Here is a 21,109-nt window from a genome sequence, read left to right as displayed (position 1 = left end):
GGGGGGGGGGGGGGGGGGTGAAAGCACTTGTCGCATTCTAGATCAACATGACATGCAGAGTGACTGTGCTGAATGTGCAATGCTCAGCTTAGCGCTTAGCTTAGCATTCTCAAGTGCATGTATTGGTGGCTGAATTTGCATCTTGGCGAGTTCGTCCTTTTTTTTTTTTCTTTTTTTTTCTGGTTTCTATACCAAGCGAGGCTGATGCAAAATTGCTGTGTACAAATGGGTTTCACCAGGTTTAATCCAACAACACAAGGCTCTAAATAAAGATAACTCTTCCAGCGTAGGCCATCTGAAGTGAGTTTCAGACTTCCTTGAGCAGTGATGCATATGGCCAAAATTTTTGCAGGTGGAGAGGTTTGAAAACATTACGCAGATGGCGGATAACCTCGAACTTGAGAACTATCATGGGAAAGCAAGGATTCGCAAACGGTGAGAAAAAGTTCCTTTTGGTGAAAATGGAATATCCATCTGAGGTAGTGCTTGTATTGGACTGCAGTGAACAAGACATCATGGAGCGCTGGGAACTCCTACTGGAGCTGCTCGAGAAACACCGTGTCACTTTAAGCAATGTCAGTCTGCTCATGAGCTTGCTACGTGAAGCCGACACACTCCATGGAGAGATCAGAGACATGGAGGTGAGGAACCATTATGCTTTCCTGTCCTGTTATATGCTATGTGAAATTACTGAGTGCCCCATCGAGCATCCAGACAGCAGTCCGTTACAAAAACAGTAGAGCTGTGCGAATATTCGAAATTTCGAATATGAAACGAATATCTGATGCTATTCGAATGCTCTTCGCAACCTGTTTTCAGAATTAGAAATTTTCGAATTTTTTTGAATAGTGCTGAAGCGAGGTATCGTTATCACTAGTCTGCAAGTGGGCTTCGCCTCATTACATGCAAGCATTAGATGAAGCCCACTTCACGTTACCACCATTTTTCTTTTGGTGTGCGGCTTCGTTCTGCAAGTCGGCTTCACCTCATTAGTCTAAGCATTAGGTGAAGCCCACTTTGCACTGTTTACAATATTCTGTCACTAAAGTTTACAAATTGTGTGAACTCGTGGTCAACACTATACTCTGGGCATTACAGGTTCCAGTATATGTGCTCCCAACAATGAGAGTTATGTTCAGTAACAGATCGAAATATGTGCAGTTTCTAAAAAACGTACAGGAAATTCACAATGTAAATGTAGAAATGAGGAGATGCACACAAATCAGGCTGCGTGGAACATGTTGACCAACTCTCAATGCAGTTCATCCCACTAATGCAGTCTCACCATTTCACCATGAGGTATTCGAAATTGTTCATATTGGGCATTTTCTGAATATTCGAATTCGATTTGTCATCTGAAGAAATTATTCGGATTCGATTTGCAGTGTAAGTGAAATATTCGTAAACTATTTGCAATGGAAATTTTGCTATTTGCACAGCTCTAAAAAACAGTAAACACTAATCACATATGCAGTGTAATATGTCACTTGCTACATGTATAGTCTGTTGACAGAAAACATCTCCCCTTATGGGAGGGGTCTGGTGTGGAGTTTGTTGAATAGGAACTCACTACCAAAGAAGGTGTCTGACAGGCGAAGTGCGTAAACAACGACAAAGTTTAACACACTATATGCACAAGGTTATATTACTGAAATGTGACCATGAACTTGGCAGGGGGAAGCGGGTGGTGGTGGGAGGGGAAAAAATGGGTTTTACCGGGTTTAACCCTAAAATATAAGTATCTAATTATATGTCGTACATGTTTTAAAATACCACAAATTTTGGGGAGGGCGTGTTATACACTGGACAGTACAGTATGCGTTGCACCGTGGCCACAGTGCTCCATTATTTGTTGTTTTGTAATGCACGCGATAAATGAATCATCCTGTAATTAATCTAATCTTGTACAATGGCCAATCACAGCATTTATTTGAAATTCCATGCCTGCCAAAACTGTTTTATCATGTAATGTTTGGAGTGCACAAAGTTAAATAAAATAACTGTAACACTTGTTGTGTGGAAGCTCAGCAACAGGCAGCATGTGAGTTCAAACATACTATTTTTTAATTGCAGCAAGCGGTGTCTCAAACAATTGAATCTTGTGCTAACTACTTAGAAAAGTAATGATGACAGCCTTTTGATAACACATACCTCTCCTGTTAGTAAGAGCTGCCCTGCTTTGAGACACATAGGATAATTGCAAATTACACTTCGTCTAGTAATTGAACGTTGTAATGTAGCCTCAAGCAAAGAATATGTACACATTGATTTTGTTACGGCATCATCTACCATTTTACCAGCAAGGAAGAGCCAGTGTCACAGTAACACTAACCTTGTGATTCCGATTCTAGGGAAGCTTTCTATCAGGAGAAAAGGGACGCCACCTCCTTGCAGTCGAAGACCTTCTGCAAAAGCATGCCCTGGAAGAACTGCATCTTGCATCTCAAGGGGACGCCATCAAACGGCTGACTCACCAGTCCAAGGCACTGTTGGCAGCACAAGGAGCGCCTCACAGAGAAGCTCCTGTACTGCAGAAAAAGCTTGATGAACTCAACAGGGATTATGACAAGTGAGTGTGTCACCTGCATGTGGACATGACATACCATATTTACTCGCATAATTTGCACACTTTTTCTCCCGAAAAAAGTCGGGAAAAGTTAGGGATGCGCAAATTACGCGGGAACGTTCGTTACAATAATCAAAGGATGCAACATTTCAAAATTTTAGTATGCCAGTCATATAGGCTGTCGGTAGAGCCAATATTGACGTCATCATTGCATCACGCAAGCGCGAAAGAAGTACCCAAATACCGCGCAACTGCCGATGGTCGGGAGGCAATATGCTGGCCCACTATCGCTCATATACCGGTGAAATACGTCGAGACGCTGCTGGAAGACACTGCTAGTTGCACTTGACTACCGAAAGCACGCTATGTTCGCCAACTTTGTCATGTTGTGCTTTAAGGTTTGTCATAACGTGTTTGTCCAGTGTTTCTTTCCGCGTTTTGCAGTCAGTGAACCATCATCGGAAAGTGTGCGCAAATCTAACAAAAACACTGCAATAGCTTCCGTAGCACTGACGGCCTTGCGAAAAGCAGTTGCCACGGTCGCTGAGACGCACATGCTAGATATCTGTGCGCGAAAACGCAGGTGCGCAAATTCTGCAATTTCTTGTTTTCTCGTCATTTTTAGTGCTAAACTAGGGGCGCGCAAATTATGTCATGGCGAAAAGTATGCGAGTAAATACGGTAGTTACACACATAGACATGACGATACTTGACATGATGAGTTACATGACATAGAAGTCTTGGAAGACATAAATTGGTGCTGTATGAAAAGGTGAAAAACTGACAACCAGAGGTTCCAAATACTCCAAAATTGAGTGAATTTGGGAGCCGATCCTGTGCACCATTTGGCATGTGAACATGCTCACGTGTCCGGTTCCATTTCCGCCTTTGTTGAGTACTGTTGCCAGGCTTGAGCCCAAAATGCATGGAACGTTTTCTCAGTGTCAAAGTGTCACGTGTAAGCCATGGCCTTGCACGTGCGGAGAAGAAACACTCGCGAGATGACCACCCGAAACCAGGGCTGTGCGAATATTCGAATTTTCGAATATAAACCGAGTAGTTGGAGCAATTCGGTTGTTATTCGCATATAAAATGCATTACTCGAAAGTTTTCGAATATTTTTGGAATACCAGCATGCAAAAAAAAGAAAAAGAACAATGCAAAAATCAAGAATCCGAGAAATGTGCAAGAAACATAACACGCGGCCATTGGGGTCAAGTGTCGAGCCGAGCCGAGCCGAGCCGAGCCGAGCCGAGCTAATCCAACCCAAGTCGGACCTGCGCGCCTGCCGGCAGGTAGTCACGTGCGAGGGAGTTTCCTCTTCTCCTCCGGCTCTACCCGAGAGTGCATGCGCGTGGAACGAGGCAAACAATGGATGTCGACGCAGCACAAGTTGGTGACGACAGTGAGGCACACTATAGAGCAAATAGAAGCGCCGTGTGGGAGTACTTTAGGCGAGAGTCTGTCACAGCCGCAATATGCAACAAGTGTTCTGCACGCATCAAGACCCCTACTGGAACCACGACCACCCTCGTCAACCACCTGAAGAGGCACGTGGCTCTCTACGGGGAGTTCCGGAAGTTGAATGAATCGAAGAAAGGAGAGCGGAAACTTGACCATTTCGTGAGAAAAGGAGTTCTGCCACGTGCACGGAAAGAAGCTCTAGACATGAAAATCGCGCGAATGGTCGCTTTAGACTTTCAACCGTACAGCATCGTCAAGGACCTCGGCTTTAAAGAGCTGTTAGCCGAAGCATTGCCCGACTACAACCCTCCTTCGAGGACAACGCTTTCGAGGTCCCTTGTGCCCACATTGTACCATGACACAAGAAGTATGGTACAAAGGGAACTGGAAATTGCTTTGCAACGTCGGCTGGAGGCGATGTCATTCACTTCCGATATGTGGACGTCATGCAGCAGCGACTCTTACATCAGCCTCACGTGTCACTTTGTTGACGAGGACTTCAAAGTTAGGAGATACAACCTGGATACAGTTAGTTTTTCCGGACGGCACACGGCAGCTCAAATAGCGTTCACTCCCCAAGACGCTGTGGTTGGCTGGAAGACACCGCTAGATGAGTTCCCCATTTTTATTGTGACCGACAATGCTAGAAACTTCAGAGCGGCTGCTCGCGGGTTACCGTGGACTGAAAGCATCAGTGGCACGGAGAACATAGATGTGAGTGTGGACACTGAGTTGGAGAAAGAGGGAGCAACTAGTGCGGCAGCTTCTTCTCTGTGGTCAGCTTTGGATTCCATGACTCAAGCACGTCTGCACCACTTAGACCCATTAAGAGATGTTACCTCATATATGGCTGAAGGGACAATAAGCAGGAGCACTGATCCATGCAAGTGGTGGGAAGAAGTTGGTCAGCACAGATTTCCTTCTGTAGCAAAATTGGCACGAAAGTACCTTGGCATCCCTGCCACATCAGCCTCAAGTGAAATGACTTTTTCAGTAGCTGGAAGTGTGGCCACACCACGTCGAGCTTTGTTGCTTCCTTAACATGTGAGGCAGCTAATGTTCCTCCATGGCAACCTCTAGCCACTACAGGTCATAGCGTAACACTAGCGTTTACAAAGGTGTACTTGACATCTGTTACTTTAATACATTTATTGCAAGCTGTACAATTTGATGAATAAAGAACAGCTGTATAGAAGAACTCTTGCACTGTACTAATCGGAATTATTCGAATTCCTAGCCTCACTATTCGCAGTGAATTTCAGCTATTCGGAAAATATTCGCAGTGAGTTTAAATTATTCAAAAATTATTCGCATTCCAAATTTTGGTATTCGCACAGCCGTGCCAGAAACGCATGGGATGCATACAGAGCGAGCGACGTGCACTGATGTTGCCATATTCGTCGACCACAAGGTTTTTTTTAAAATGTGCCACTGCTATTGTTTTCTACGGTTTCTACGTTTATTCGTTCCAGATATCGTTCAGCTGTAGAAGTAAATTTAGTGTGGTGGATATTGTCTCAACTATTTGTGCGAGCTACTCATACGCAACTTTTTCTAGTGCATGGCGGCTAGCACTCTGTTAATTCCATGAGAAAATGCATCTAGACGCGTGCAGATATCTGTAGTCACGCTCTCCACGTGCTTTGGAAAACTGGCTTTTCTGGGGTCGCATGCACATGTCGTGAAATCGTCGGAAAAACACCCCAGGCGTTTCACCATTTACGTCATAGCAGTTGCAAGCATATCTTTGAACAGTCATTCCTGTGCTTTGTTTTCAGCCTTGTGAAGCTGGCAGCAGAGCGCAGGCACCAGTTGGATGAGTCTAGAGCCTACTTCCAGTTCGTACAAGACCACGAAGAAGAGGATGCGTGGATAACAGAAAAACAGTGTATTTGCAAGACTGTTGTGGCAGGCAAGGACTTACTTGCGCTGGTTTCTCAACAGCAGAAGCACAAGGCAAGTGAAACAACAGAACACCTTCATATGCTTTAGCTACATTAAACCAGCTACGCTCGGCATTCTGTGTACCGTAAGCCGTTCATTTTGAACTAAGAGGCATAATGACTTAGAGGTATCCATTCAAGAGTTTGCAACATCTTCCCAGATCTTCTAGATTATCATGCAATGGAACTACATAATTCTTATTATTTAGCATTACAAATTTAAGGGTGGTCATTGGTACTGAGGTCCCAGCAGGTGGCTAAAATGGGCATTAATACTTTCAGCAAGATTGAGCTAATCTGGATATACACTGTCTATCTGGATACAAGAATCTGCTAAAGGTAGTGCACGTACCAAACAATGCCAATCATTTTTTGCAGGCATTGGAAGCTGAGATCAAGGGTCATGAAAGCTGTGTTCAAAAAGTTGTGAAAGCAGGAGACAAGCTCATAGCTGAGCACCACAGCGAGGCCGCAGATGTGGAGCAGCGTCTCGCTGTGTTACGTTCCCGCTGGGCTGAACTAGCTGACCTTGCGGCATCCAAGCGGAAACGGCTAGAAGATGCGTATGAGGCCTTCCAGGTGGGCACTCCTGACAAAGCTCTTTGTAATACCATGTTCTGCGCAATAATTTTGCACGTGATGGATTTGTGCTTGGCAAATTTCATATCACTCACTAGGAAAGCACAACACATGTTTCTTGCAACTGGTCCTAGTATCCTCCACCAGTATGCAAGTGGTTTTGTGCAGCTGTGGGGTGTGATGATAAAGTAGAGCTGCCTTCTTCCTTGTTTCTCAAAGGAGGAAAAACTGCAAAGGGAATCTTGCTTCTCGGTTTTTGCACGGGATAACTCTGATCACTGTACATGATCAAGCACTTTCATGATGGTTGTTACATCTAAGTCTTGTTTACCTGTGCTCCAATAAACCTCTCCCTGTTTGCAACAAATAACGTCATAGTGTTGGACAGCGCCACCAATTTGGTAGAGTTGAACTACGCTCGAAACTAGGGGCGAACAAGGTCGCGCCCGAAAGCCACAGTCATGAGGAGATTACGATGGTCCCTGAAAGGGACGCAACCTTCGGTCCTACTTTTCTTTCATAGGAGGCAGCCAGTGAACAAGTGCCCATTCGTGGAACCCATACCTCCCCTTCCGCTTTGTTTCGGTTCCGGTCGGTCTACCAACATCATGATGACATTTCTCGGGTAGAGGTCTATGGGCAAGCTGAGGGGAACCAGAAATTTGATAGCAATATCGGAGTGATCCTTATCGAAGATCCTAATAAGTGGGATTGACTGTACATAGAAGAGATGTAGATTTGAGACTTTTGCGAAATTTTCACTGAAGAAGTCACAACGCGTGATATGCCAAACTACAATAGATTGAATGCGCTCTTGTTAAACGTGACTTCTACCAGAAGGATGACATCCTATATACTTTGTCATTCTCCTAGCTTTTATTCGAAAAATTTCTGAATGTTAAATTAACCATCATGATCTTCATCTGTATAAAATACAAATCAAGTATTGAAGCACATGTCACTCGCATTTAGTTAATATAAACACTCTTCCCACCATGTGCATTCATGGTCAGATTGAATAATACTGACTGTCACCTATTTCCGGTGAAGCGCAGTTATGTAAGCGGTGAGTGTGGATATAGATCTTGTTAACCCATCAAAAAGTTACTGTGCCACAACACTTGAAAGGAATGGAATATCCAAACCACTTTCAGAACGAGGCTAAGGTCATCTCGTGCAGGTGTCTGCATGGGAAGGTGGGAAGAGTACATGCAATAGAGTGTGTGTGAGTGGACATTTAAAAAAGTGGACTTTTTTTACACTCTGCATTAACTCAGGTGTCACTTTGTAGAACTTTTGGTGCAAATTATTGAGTAGTATGCAATGATGCCCATCTGAGGACTGATCCATAGCCCTTTTACATGGCAGAGCTTTCATTACTGTTGAATGCCTGTCGGGTTTCTCGCTACATCATATTTCCCACCACATGCCCTTTCTTTTGGGAAAGCTCCTTCCAAGAAACTCAACCATTCTTGGACAGTGCCTATACCCATTGTCATTTATATTGCATTTTATATCTTTGCCTTGTAGTATCACGCTGATGCCAACGAGGCCGAGTCATGGATGCGCGAGAAGCTTCCCCTCGTAACGAGCCACGACTATGGAGAAGATGAGCCAAGTGCCCAAGCTCTTCTGCAGCGCCACGGCAGCTTGGAGAGCGAGATTAAGGCATACGGATCTGACATTCAGCGTCTCAACGATCAGGCAGACAAGATGATTAAGTCGGGTCTGGCATCGTTGAGTGTGAGTATCCTATGCCCCCAATTTCTGCAAAGCAGTAGATCTGTGTTGCTGTCAGTAGAGGAGTGCATGGGTTGGTTAGGTGGTATCCATATTTCTGTTGTGTTTGCATCTCGAGCTGGTGGTTGTTTGTGCACTCATGCCGCTTATGTAATTCTATTAATGAAAGCATGTTTGTTTCATTACTACATTTGGTGGTATTGTGAGACAGACGATTGCCATTGTGATCATCGTATCACGCACAATCGCTCGCTCTAGTTTCTGCAAGTTCCAGGATCAACCCCAATAAACAATCTCACCTTGCCAAACCTGTTTCCTTGCCACATTAATGTGGCAAGGAGAGTTGAGAAAGTGTCTGACAGTATTTTCTTTATTTCATTTTTATGGTCAGCATGGTTTGTTCTGTTGTTTGCGTTTGCGACTAATTGGATAATGTATTTTGTGTAAGTTTGTCTTTTTATAAATAATTATCATCGGTCCAGGATGTCCAATACATGACCCAACAGTATGGTGTATGGTGCCATGTTGATGCTCGAGTCCTCAGCCTTCTATTCTCCATCAAAATCTCTGAACGTTCCTGAAAACTAAACACTGATTTGCTTGCACGGCACAACACTAAGCCTGTGTTCAACTTGTCCAAGGAACAGGATTACACGTTCGTGTATGTGGCATGACGTTGTTAGACTTGAACAAACTCTTATATTTCAGAAGCAAGCTTATGAGTAGAGCCTGAAGTTTTTGGGAAATATTTTTTTCTAAATTTGGGGGGTGAAAATTGGGTAAATAAACATGTGCACTAAATTCACGCAAATTTGGGTGAACCTCCTGTGGACTTCCCGTGGACCTCCACGCGAAAGCTTGTACAAATTAAACTTAAACAAAAATCTTCAGTGTCGGTTTCTGTATTTTGTTTATGTGATCTACAGGACTTGACTCCCCTCTTCGTATACGCTTAAATTTGGGTGAAAAAAACTTCCAGTATGCTAAATTCAGGGAGAAATCAGGCTCAGTTACTCAAACTAACTGTAGTGGTTTGGTACAAACGGTAATGTAACTGCATTTGTTGCCAAACAAGTAAGTTAGTGCATACCTGCAGACATCCCAGTGAGGGCAATTTGCCAGATAAAAATCGAGTTTCATCCTAAAGAGGCAACCTTCAATTCGGGGTGCAAATTTAGGGAAGAATCAGGTTAAACCCTAAAGCTTCAGACTCTACTTACGAGTGGGCATCTGAATGGCCTTTTTTCCTTCTTTTGTATCGTCCCTGACGATGAAACTCCCCAGACATCATCATAAATAAAGTTGTTGTTGTTCCTTCTTTTGTAGCTCCTAGATGCTGTGGCTGAAGATGTGGAACCGGAAGAAGAGGAGTGGACAACAGTGCAACAACCCAAGGAAGAATGGGTAGAAGAACTTGTGGAAAAAGAAGTGTTGAAGGAAGTTACCGAAGAGAGGAAAGTGCCCCAAGTGCGAGCCCTTTACCCTTTCAGTGGACAAGGCATTGAGATGCAACGTGGCGAGGTTAGTTGCTTCTTGTTTGCACCGGATAACCTTGTAAACACTGGTGGTACAGATGAGGCCACTTATAATGGCACAACAAATGCGTGTACTGTGTATTAACACATTATTGTAGCATGTTACAGTAAGTTCTCGATGATACGATCACGGATGATACGGATTTCGGGATGATACGAATTATTTTCCGGTCCCGGCCGGATTGCCTATTCTTCCCATGTATTAGAGTTCGGATGATACGAACGCGTTATCTTGCCTTTACAGATGATACGAATGAGCCGAGGATATGACAGAGGTCGTTCCCCCGTGACGCGAGCGCGCGCGAGTCATGCTGCTGCGTCTTTCGAAAAGGGAGGGCGATCCTCGCCACGAACTTCCTTACATCATGTAGCGCAATGCAAGCAATGACTTTCCTTTTGGTGGTGGTGGTGGAGATGAGATCAAAGGGATTGAACGGCCTGGAACCTTATCTCTGTTTTGACCTTTTTACCCCCTCGCAACAATAAACCGCGAAGCTGTGTGACATCGCTCTGGCGGAAAACAGCGACCAGAACCGCAGAACACGTGGAGGGAACATATCAGGACAACTTGTGGCAACATTACGCGTCGCCATTTCGCAAGTCGGCTTCACCTAACGCCTGCTTGCTTTAGGAGAAGCTCGCTTTAGACCACTGTCGCGCGGTGAAAAGCATGTGCTACGTCTTTTGAATCATCTTGCGTATTTGGGCAGCTTTGGCCAAAAACGGAGACACAGAAGCGTTACAACCAACCTCTTTCATTGACAGCAACGGAAAATGAGCAGTCACTGTCTATTTTCTTGCCTCAATTTTTATTTTAGTTTAATTCGTTTGATACGAATTTTGGATTATACGAATTTTTTCCGCGACCCCGTGAGATTCGTATCATCGAGATTCTACTGTATTAACTTATTATGAACATATATTAGAGCAATGACACAGTCTCATCACACAAAGTGGCTCATGTCGCTACTTCCCATCTACATACCACCCGTGGATACCACAGAAGGATAATGAAAAAGAGAGTGAGAGTGAGAGAAAAACAAATCTGCACGAAACTGAGATCATGTGGTTTCACACGTTTTCAGTTTGTGCCCTGCCATTGTCGCTCCATCCGTGTTGTTTTGTGGATTATCATTACAGAAGCCCCATCTAGTGTGGTTTGAGTAGCACTGTGGTCTCCAGGCCATGTTCATTAGCCTCTACTGTGAAATGGAAAGCCGTGGACATAACAACAAAGGTGACGACTCTGGCAGAACCAGTGTTGTACCCATTACCGTTGTAATGTAACATGGTACTGGGCGGCTCTGCAGCTGAAGTTGTGTCCGTCTTAGTTCTTGTGTTCGTGCCACCAGTCACCAGATATGTACCAACTGGCCCATTTAGTGCTAAGTCTAACATGATACTGACAACTGTAACTTGAGCAATTAGTGAAATACCGATATCGATACAAGTTTTTTAAAGTAACGGTGTACCTCTACTGTTACCCATAAGAGGAAACGCAAAACTTTATGGCTACCTTTGCTGAAATTTGAATTAAGGGGCACAAAAAGCACACTTCTTGAACATACTCGTGCTAACACTTCATTTGTGTAAATGTGAACTAGGCAACAACAGAAAAGTCTAGCAGCAGAAAAGAGAAATCTTAATTCCTGGTTAAACATTGTGGTTGACATTTAACAAGAGCTGGCGATTAAGGTTACTGTTTGTCTTTAGTGCACTTAACCTTCGCTACAGAACTCTGAGTATATTGCAAAAGCTTTGACCTCTGTTTGCAGTCAACAACACCCTGGCGGAATTCATAATTGAAAGATGGAATTTATAATCACATTACCCTCAGACAAAACTGAAGGTCACTCCCTCCAAGTATAATCCCTGTTATGGAGAGCATGTCGTGGTACCAGTAACTAGGGGCGTGCGAATCCGAATATTTTAAGTCTAATCGAATATCGAATCGAATGGAGGAAAAAATTCCGAATACCGAATCGAATATCGAATATTCGTGCAAAATTTACAATATGCGACTTTCGCACCAAAAGTTTTCATTTTGTAGCCGATGGCTTTAGTGTAATTTTTCTGGCATTATCTGTCACAAGAGAGACGTGCAGTTGTTCTGCTAAAAGCCCCTACTCTTTAATTTTACGTGAGACTGCTTCCTGCTTTTCAGGTGAGCCCGCACTTACTGGAATACTGGAGTGGTTACCTTCATTTCAAAATTTTATGTCAAGCAGTAGCATGTTACACGGCTGGGGCTGTAAATGTTTCAGACAACCACAGGCCATTTGTGAAACAAACGAATTGGCATCCTGCCTCAGCTTTGCCATGAACACCCTGTAGTTTCTTTGCACTCGCCCTAGGAAGTTGCACTACTGAAATTTTAGACGTAAAGGACATCTTTAGGACACCCTTCTTGTTCGTGGGCTGTAGTCATTATTCAAGAGTCCTAACTTTTTAAAGGCAACCTCACAGACATCAAATCAAAGTCCCTCGTCGGCACCGCTAAACTGCATGTGGGAGGGGCGCCACTCCTTCCACAGACGATGTCTACAAAACTAACTTTGGATAACGTTATCTTAAACTAAACACTGTCCCGCCTGTGTCGCAGCAAGGGCAATTTCGTAAAGCAGGCTTCACCTCATGCACGGAAGCATCAGGTGAAGCCCACTTTCGGGTTGTATCGTTTATATTCGTGGAATAGTCGAATATTCGAAAAATCGAATATTGGATATTCGATTCGCGAATCGAATAGTTCGAGCGTTTGATATTCGATTAGAATTCGAGAACTCGAATATTCGCACACCCCTACCAATGACACTGTTCAAAAGTAAGAAATGTGGGCGATGAAGAAGTTTTTGTTGAGCTACGAGGGTACCGGTATGAGTAACATTACAGGATCACGCTACCACAAATTTGTATCTGAAATGTTTGTCCCACTTACATTTTAAAAAGTAGCAGGATTACTGTTTTGCTACTGAAAAAGTAGGGATTGAAAAGTAAGGTACTAGAAAAGTAGGGATTACAGTAACACTGTTACTTATAACGAGGTTACATACACTGGACGGATCATGCTTGTGGTATGAAAAACCGTGTCTAGAAGTACGGTTCAGAATCAACAGTTTTTACTAGCACGAAAGACAAAGAGAAGGCTTTGAGCATGAGCATAAATGCTGACTTAACGACCGCAAACGTGCGAACTACGGCAATCGCTGCGACCGCGCCTCGACTGCCAAAACGGCCTCGACTGTGGCAGCGCTTCGCTTGGCTTTTAGTGGAACACATTCAAAACGACTGCAATTGCGCCAGCCGCAAGAACGACCAATCAGAATCAATCAGAATGTGTGCGTGCCGCGTCCGACTTTTATGCTGGTGAAGTAAACAAAACACGTCGGGTTTGGATTTGCGGGCGCTTGCATGCAGGTCCGATTTCTAGTGTAAAAAATGGGATGGAAACACAAATCGCTCCAATCTTGGGCATCTCAACAGGCACCCCTCAGAGTTATCAAAAAGGGAATAGGTGAGGGCGCGATGGAGACATTGGTGTGCAAGTATTGCTCCATGGAGATGGTTACGGACCCGGAAAAGAAACCGTTTTTCCGGGTAAGGTAGTATCTGTAGAGCCTGAAGTTTTCTGGAAATATTTTTTTCTAAATTTGGGGGGTAGAAATCGGATAAATACACATGTGCACTAAATTCATGCAAATTCAGGTGAAAAAACTTCCATTATGCTAAAATCGGGGAGAAATCGGGCTCAGTTATTCAAACGAACTGTAGCGGTTTGGTACAAATGGTGATGTAACTGCATTTTTCTGCCAAACTAGTAAGTTGGTGCATTCCTACAGACGTCCCAGAGAAGGCAATTTGCCTGGTAAAAATCGGGTTTCACCCTAAAGAGGCAACCTTCAATTCGGGGAAGAATCGGGTAAAACCCTAAAACTTCAGGCTCTAAGTATCTTGTATCAGCAAGGTACGCGGAATTGAAAGAAAGGATGCAGCAACAGCCAACGATATACGAGGCATACCAACGCGAGCACAAGAAGATGACGGACGGAGCAATCTGCGCTTGAGTTAAGGAGTTTTGTGAGAGCAGAATCAGCCTGGAGCCTCAAGCATGCTCTCAATGCTCATTGATGGATGATGCTTTGCTGAACATGCAACTTATTCTTTTTGTAAATGGGGGCCAGTGCAAGCCTTAGTGGTTATACAGTGAATTATCCTCCAGTCTCTTAATAAATATTCTTTCACTTAATTTCAACACAAAAAGGTGTCTTTTTTTTTTTTTTTTTCCACCCGAAAATGCATCACTTCTCAATATATCACCCGATTTTACCCTGTTTGGCAGGCCCTCATTTTCAACCCGATATTTACCCCCCGATTTTCACAAAAAATAAAACCCAAAAACTGAGGGCCTTATATATAACTAGGGTTCAGCATTTCCAGCCTTTATTCCTGGGGAGATGTTTTGTCAAATTGTGATATTTTCTGCGTTATAAAACGTTTGCGCCAAAAATAGACGCCGAAAATCGGCAGCTCTAATTAAAGCTTGAAGTTTTAAGTAGAGGTGTGCGAATAGTGAAATCTTCGAATACGAATAGCATTAGAATATTAAAAAGCCTTCCTCCGAATATCGAATCGAATATCGAATATCACGGCGTAAAATATGGCCTAACTGTGCTGTTACATGCTAAAAATTTTGTCCATGAATGTAACACAGTCGTAGCACTTAACCAACATGATGGTTGTAATGGGACAAATGACAAAGCATTTGAGCTGAAAGGACTTTTATATTGCTTATACAATTGTGATATGGTCATTCATGACGAAACACTTGAAGCTGAAAAGACTCTTGTATTCCCTATACAATTGTGACATGGTCATTCAAAGCACTTTAAGCTGAAAAGACTCTTGTACTGATGGACAATTGTGACATTGTCATTCTTAAGTTATCATGAAGAAAAAGCAACTGCTCAACATTTTGAGGGAGAATACGTTCTCTTCTGGCACTAACTATATTTCATGCAGTTGAGAACACTCTCTCACTTGGCACAGACGTTGCTGGGATGGCCAAATACTTCAAAGCAGCCCGTGCCAACATGGGGTATTAAAATGTCCGGCAGTCTGCCACCACCGGCAAGGGTCCTCGCTCCTTTTGAAGAGGGCACCCTTTGTGTAATCGCCGACTTCCCTTTCGGGCTATGACATTGCTTGCCCTTGGTCAGAACTTTCCTTAAGAGGGGATACCACCTCCGGCGGCCCCATGTATTTTCTATGGGACAAACTTTGCAGTCTCTTTCGGTAAATAATGAACCGATTTTCACGAAACTGGTCTTGTTGGATAGCATTCGGGAATGCGCTTTGTCGCTTCAGGAAAAAGATATTGCTTTTCTCAATACATTTTTCTAAACGAGTTATTGAAGTACAAAAAATTACCAAAATTGGATACTCAAGCTTTGACACGCTCTGATAAAAAAACTAAGAGACCTATGCGGAAAGTTTCCTGGAGCGGCAAAGCAAAGATCTTTCTAGAGCATTTTAACACGAGGATCATCCACATCCGATTATCTGTTCTCTCGATATATGATAAAATGTGAAGGTTGGTAACGCGCTGCATTTTGCGCCTCCCTGTGGCGCCATATCGCGGGCTAAAGGGGTACAAAGAATCCCTCCGCCACACAGCAGCGTAAATCCAACACCCTATCCTAGATTCCCTTTCCTGAAAGGTTCCATTCCCTCTTATGAAGGCTTTGAAACAGCTCTTTTTGGGAGATTAGGTAAGGGAATGACAAAAGCGTCTGCTGTTTGGGATTGTTGGAGATAGTATGTGTGTCGCAATCTCCCAGTCTGTTCCCTGCCTAGGGTTTTCCGACCTGATCGGTATGGCAATGCAAGTTTTCCGGCAGGCAAGTCTGCAGCTATGTCGATCACCCTTGTTTGTTTTCTGTGCACAGTGGCCGCCAATTTTTCGGTGAAAGGACCATGTATCCTACTTTTATATGGTGCTGTCTTTGAAAGCATACAAGTTTTTAATTGCACTGAGTATGAAAATCGGCACTGCTTTTGTTATTAGTTGCACCGGTGCAGGGGTTTAGGAAAAAATGCCCCCACCCCCCAAAAAATCAAAATGCCACCGAAAAAATTATCAGCTGGAAGAAATGTGCACAAAAAAATGTCCCCTGAGGGACATCCAATATTGATGCGCGTGGGCTTGTTCACTTTGGACGTCGGCTTTTTGCTACAGTGTGAATAAACACCGAGGGGGGGGGGGGGATATGAAGATGAATTAAAGAAAAGGGAAAAAAGGAAAGGTCAACCGAAGTGAGTAGTCGTATATTCTGTTTGAATTCCGAATCAAACATGCAATTCGACGCTCGAATTCCTAATCGCATCGATGTTTCGTCTAAACCGAACACATTTCAATAATTGATTGATTGATTATTTAAAAGAAAACCAGGGAGAAACATTTCAATAATGTCGAAGCTGCGCACGTTAGACTAGAGGGCATAAAATAATGTGAGCGCTGCTCCAGCATGGAAAGCAACGGAGGACACGAAACGTCTAGGTAAATTGTAGCAAGATAAGCTAAGTTGATAAGGAAATTTAAAGATTAACGTCCTTTTCGTGCTGAGCAATGATTTCGCATGTGGTGGATACCATGCGTACGGGTGTAGAAAAAAATGGTCGACAAAAAATGGCCCCTCAAGCAGTCTTGTGCCCGTTACTCGACAAAAGTAATTGATTACCGTTACCGTTACTTCTACGCAAAAGCTAATTGATTACCGTTACCAATTACTGGACTCCAAATGTGATCGAGTAACGAGTAGAAAAGTAACGCGTTACTCCGGTCGTTACTCTACATTCACGCAAATTATACCCGTTCTTATGTGCCTCAAGAAAAAAAAGAAGAAAAGTCGACTACTCGATTACTCGACCCCAAATGTGATTGAGTAACGAGTAGAAAAGTAACGCGTTAGTCCGGTCGTTACTCTACATTCACGCAAATTATACCCGTCCTTGTGTGCCTCAAGAAAAAAAAAAAAGAAGAAAAGAAAGAAAGAAAAGGAAAAGAAGCCGTTCAACAGCGGAACAGCTGAAGAACAGCAAAAAACACAGTAGAAGAGGTAGATCTGTACGGCTACTGTATTTATGGCCCCAGAAGCCATTGACCCGATTGTGGGAGAACATTGCGTGGAACTTCCCCATGACTCACTAAACCCCAAAAGCTTCATGTACCACACCTCTGGTGTAGGAAGGGATTAGGGAGAGAGACCCTGAGATTCCAGAACGTTATTACAATGACCTCCGCTTGCTATAGTAGAACTAGAGTCACTAAAAAAGAAGAACGGCCCAACTAAGGCTGACGGGCTTGACTTGGTGCGGAACATCAGAAAGACAAGTTAATCTCTGCCAGAAAAGTAACCAATTACTGGGTAATCGATTACTCGGAACACACACAAAATATAGAAATGTATTTTATAAGAATGGAGATATGAACTCGTTCCTGGACATTTCATAGAGCACCGTTTCATCGAACGCCATTTCGTCGAATGAACGTTTCTTCAAACGCAGATTCACCGAAACCGAAAATCGAAAAAGACTGCAGATGCATACTATAAACAACGTTGAACTAAGGTTTTATATGGCTGTTAATTCAATATTTTTCGTTGTACCATGGCGAAATTATCTTCGTAGCACCCGCAGATTTCGGGTAGCTTACGCGCACATATCGCTATCCCATTTCAGATCTTTCCCTACCAATGAAAAAGGTGCCCAGAAAATGTAGAGGTTGCTCCCAGCTTGGGGTAATTTTTTTTTTTTTTTTCAATATGTGTCCTACTGGTATGCGTGATTGTTCCGCACTGTTCTATTCCGCTGTGCTGTTCGTGAATGACAAAGATATGAAAATAACCAGTGGTCTCCCCTCTTCAGCTGAAAAACCAAACAAAAAAAAAGAAGAAAAATTTCGCATATTCGTTTCGAATACAGCTATTTACAATTCGTTTCGCATGTAGTGCCACTGCGAATTAATTTCTATCGGAATGAAGTTCACCAGGGCGCCGACAATCGCTCATCGGACAAGAGCTCACCCAACGATATCGCTCACATTTTTACCGACTGCGACTCTTTTACTGCCATGGCCTTTTCTTTTTCTTCTGTGGGTTCATATTCTAGGACCATTTATTCCGTCACCCATAAGTCAGACATCGAATAGGACGAAGGTATGACATTGTAGTAGAAGTTCTAAACAAAAGTGTTTTGTCGCCTATTTGTGTCCCCCTGCCCGATTGTGACCGTTTCCAATAAAGGAGAAATAAAAAATGGTATGAGACTCGTAAACATCAAGCATAGACATGAAAGAACTAAGATGTGGGTTCGAGTCCTACAGCTGGCTAACCTTTTCAGTGACTTTCTTCTTTCATCGTTAATCAAGCATAGGTTCGCTTGCGTGTGTTTTTTGCAGATTGGAGAAATTCTATATGGTAATGTAATCAATCAATCAATGCACCACACTTTTTCTGTGAATACACAGCACTTGGCTTTACGAAAGCCTAGCTTCTATCTGCAAAATGTTTTGTAACTCCCAGCCAAAGAAACATCAGCAGGTCAATATAATTTTAAAGAAATGAGCGCGGCGAACGAAACGTAACACTTCGACTTTGCGTGCTGGTGTCGAAGAACTCAGATATGGAAAGCTTAGGAAAGCAAAGATAACGTCAGCCCCAGAAGTCAGGAGATGCAGTCCACAAAGAGACAATGAAGAAGAATTCGCCTTGGTCGGACCTGTCTTTTTTCCTTTAGCTCAGTTGACCTTGGCAGCCCACACATGACGGGAGATCCCGGCACCTCAATAGTCAAGGAGGTCACACGTGTTTATGGAACTACACAATCCCGCGGAGGAGAAACTCGTAACAGGGGTATTGATTAGAGCTTTCACCTTGATGAGACCCGGATGTTTGTGTGGCGCCATCTACATGCGACAAAGTCGTGAATCGGAGATGGCTCCTCGGTGATATCCCCTCTTAAGTCTTTCAAATGCATTCCACAAGCTCAGTGATGAAGTTGGAGCTGTTGATGAGGGAAGCCTCCTTCTGGCGACTGAACTCTTCTTGAAATGGCCGCAGTTCTTTCATCACCTGGTCAGCAAGCCATAGTTGCATCTGGCTGTCACTACTGTACAGTGTGCACCGGAAACGAGGATCTAAGAACATTGCCATGTTGGCAACTTCGTCAAGTTCGTACCCTACAAATCGTGCCCTCATGCATTTAAAGAGACATTTGGCCAGTGTAGATTCATGCTGAAGCTGTGAGACGCATTCCATCAGGCCAAACACAATTGGCGTCAAGATGGATAAGGTCGGGTATCTGTCTGCACTAACTTCCACTGTAGCGTCATAAAATGGTTGCAACACGTCAACAATGTCTGACACCAACCTCCACTCCGTGCTGGTAAAGCAGTCGATTGATGAATTAGAAGTTGCAAGCTCTACGGAGACTGCTTCCCTCAGCTGTAGAAGACGAGAAAACATCACAAATTGACTGTTCCAGCGTGTCGGCATGTCCTGGAGTACTTTCAAAGTCTGCTTGTTCATCTTGAGGAGTAGATCATCTAGTCGCTTCTGTGCTGCTGAGCTATGTTTGTAATGCCCTACAATTGCTCGCGCCTTTTTGCAAAGCTCAGTCAGACCAGGTACCTGTGGGAGTGTGTCATTAATTGCGAGCTGCAGGGTGTGCGCGAAACACACATGCTCTCTCCACGGTAGCTGCCTGACGGCTGCCCGCATGTTGTGGCCGTTATCTGTTACAATGAAGGCTGTCACACTAGATGGGATGTGCCACTCTGAACACAGTTCTTGCAGCATGGATGAGAGATTCAATGCAGTGTGGGACTCGGGCATGTGCCTCGTTGCCAGCGTGTACCTTCTTAGTTCGTAGTCTACAGTCATGAGGTGGCATGTCAGGCTGATGTAACCGTCATTTGCATGTGATGTCCACATGTCACATGTGAATGCCACAGCAGGGGTTCCACTCTCGAATGCCTTGGACAGTTCCAGTTCCACTTGACGTCGCGTGTAGTGGTACAGGCGTGAGATTACCTGCCGTGAGAGCATCGTTCTAGCCAGCAACACGTAGTTTGGGACAGCTTCTTTCACCAGGCCGACGAAGCCAGGATCCTCTACAATGCTGTACGGTTGTATATCTTTGGCAATCATTTCTGCGACCCTCGCGTTCAGCGCAGCCTCTCTCTTCTTGTCCAACGGCAGACGCGTCGCTGCCAATTCTGGAAGGGTAGGCTGTCGCGGCGATGTTGCGTAGCCACGTTTGGAACGTTGAAACTCTGCAAACAGTTGTGGATGCACTTTTAAATGGTTCTGTAGAGTTGTCGTCGTTCCATTAGGCGTCTTCAAGGAACAATCGCATGTGGTGCAAGATGCCGCGTACGGGGAAAGCCTCACGAAGTACCGCCAAATTCCGCTCCTCCCGGACGCTGTTCAGACATTGTCCGCGTCACCAGCGTCACTTTCTGGATCGTCCATGATTTGGCGGTAACTGGCAGCTCAAAGTCCCGTTAATGGACCATTTCCGACAACGCGTATGCGCATGCCCAGCCCTTGAGTCCGCCATCTTTGAGTGGAAAACATCGCTATGGACCCACGTGCGGGAGACTGTCATGTTCATTGTGGGGAGATAATCGGTTTCAAGGTTACGCGGATGTTTGAGGTCTGGTAACGAGTACAATGCGCTTTCACTCTTTCCGCATTCTTCTTCCAATCTTCTCTTGCTACTTTCCCACGCAACGTGCCAGTCCGAAAAGTGCGTCACTATTATTGGGGGAAAGACACGACGTTCGACATTCCGTCGCCAGGGGCGACGCGAATATGGAAATGGTGTATTAAGTCACACGGGAGAAGCACGCAAGTCGAAAGTAAGTCGTTCAATTATGATGATGATGTGCTTGAGGAGTTGCCCATTGTTGCCGACAGCACATTTTGAAACCGAAACTACACACCTGCCCGACACGAATATTCGAAATTTTTGAATACTGATTTTCGAATACGAATATCGTTCGAACATCAAAACTATTCGAAAACTGTTCGAAATTTCGAATATTCGCACAACTCTAATTTTAAGGGTTTAACCTGATTCTTCTCTGTGTTTGCACCCCGAATTGAAGGTTTCCTCTTTAGGATGGAACCTAATTTTTACCCAGCCCTTACTGCCTCATGACCTTAATTGTCCTCACTGAGACGTCTATAGGAATGCACACTAACTTGTTTGGCAGCAAATGCAGT

General features: G+C 44.0%; 1 protein-coding gene across 3 annotated transcripts in view; it reads left to right on the top strand.

Annotated features, from left to right (window-relative positions):
• LOC135396773 (spectrin beta chain, non-erythrocytic 1-like) overlaps positions 1-21,109 on the top strand; it is a 161,824-nt gene that overhangs the window by 62,809 nt on the left and 77,906 nt on the right. For all 3 annotated transcript variants that reach the window (XM_064627932.1, XM_064627933.1, XM_064627931.1), the window contains exons 11-17: positions 353-435; positions 503-641; positions 2,352-2,569; positions 5,809-5,986; positions 6,352-6,552; positions 8,083-8,295; positions 9,619-9,813. In XM_064627932.1, coding sequence (XP_064484002.1) covers positions 353-435; positions 503-641; positions 2,352-2,569; positions 5,809-5,986; positions 6,352-6,552; positions 8,083-8,295; positions 9,619-9,813 — 1,227 coding nt within the window. The remainder of the gene's footprint in view (positions 1-352; positions 436-502; positions 642-2,351; positions 2,570-5,808; positions 5,987-6,351; positions 6,553-8,082; positions 8,296-9,618; positions 9,814-21,109) is intronic.

This window comes from Ornithodoros turicata, chromosome 6 (assembly GCF_037126465.1).
Source record: "Ornithodoros turicata isolate Travis chromosome 6, ASM3712646v1, whole genome shotgun sequence".
Lineage (NCBI taxonomy): Eukaryota > Metazoa > Arthropoda > Arachnida > Ixodida > Argasidae > Ornithodoros > Ornithodoros turicata.
The sequence above is the reverse complement of the archived record's forward strand: the minus strand, read 5'-3'. Positions and strand labels throughout refer to the sequence as shown.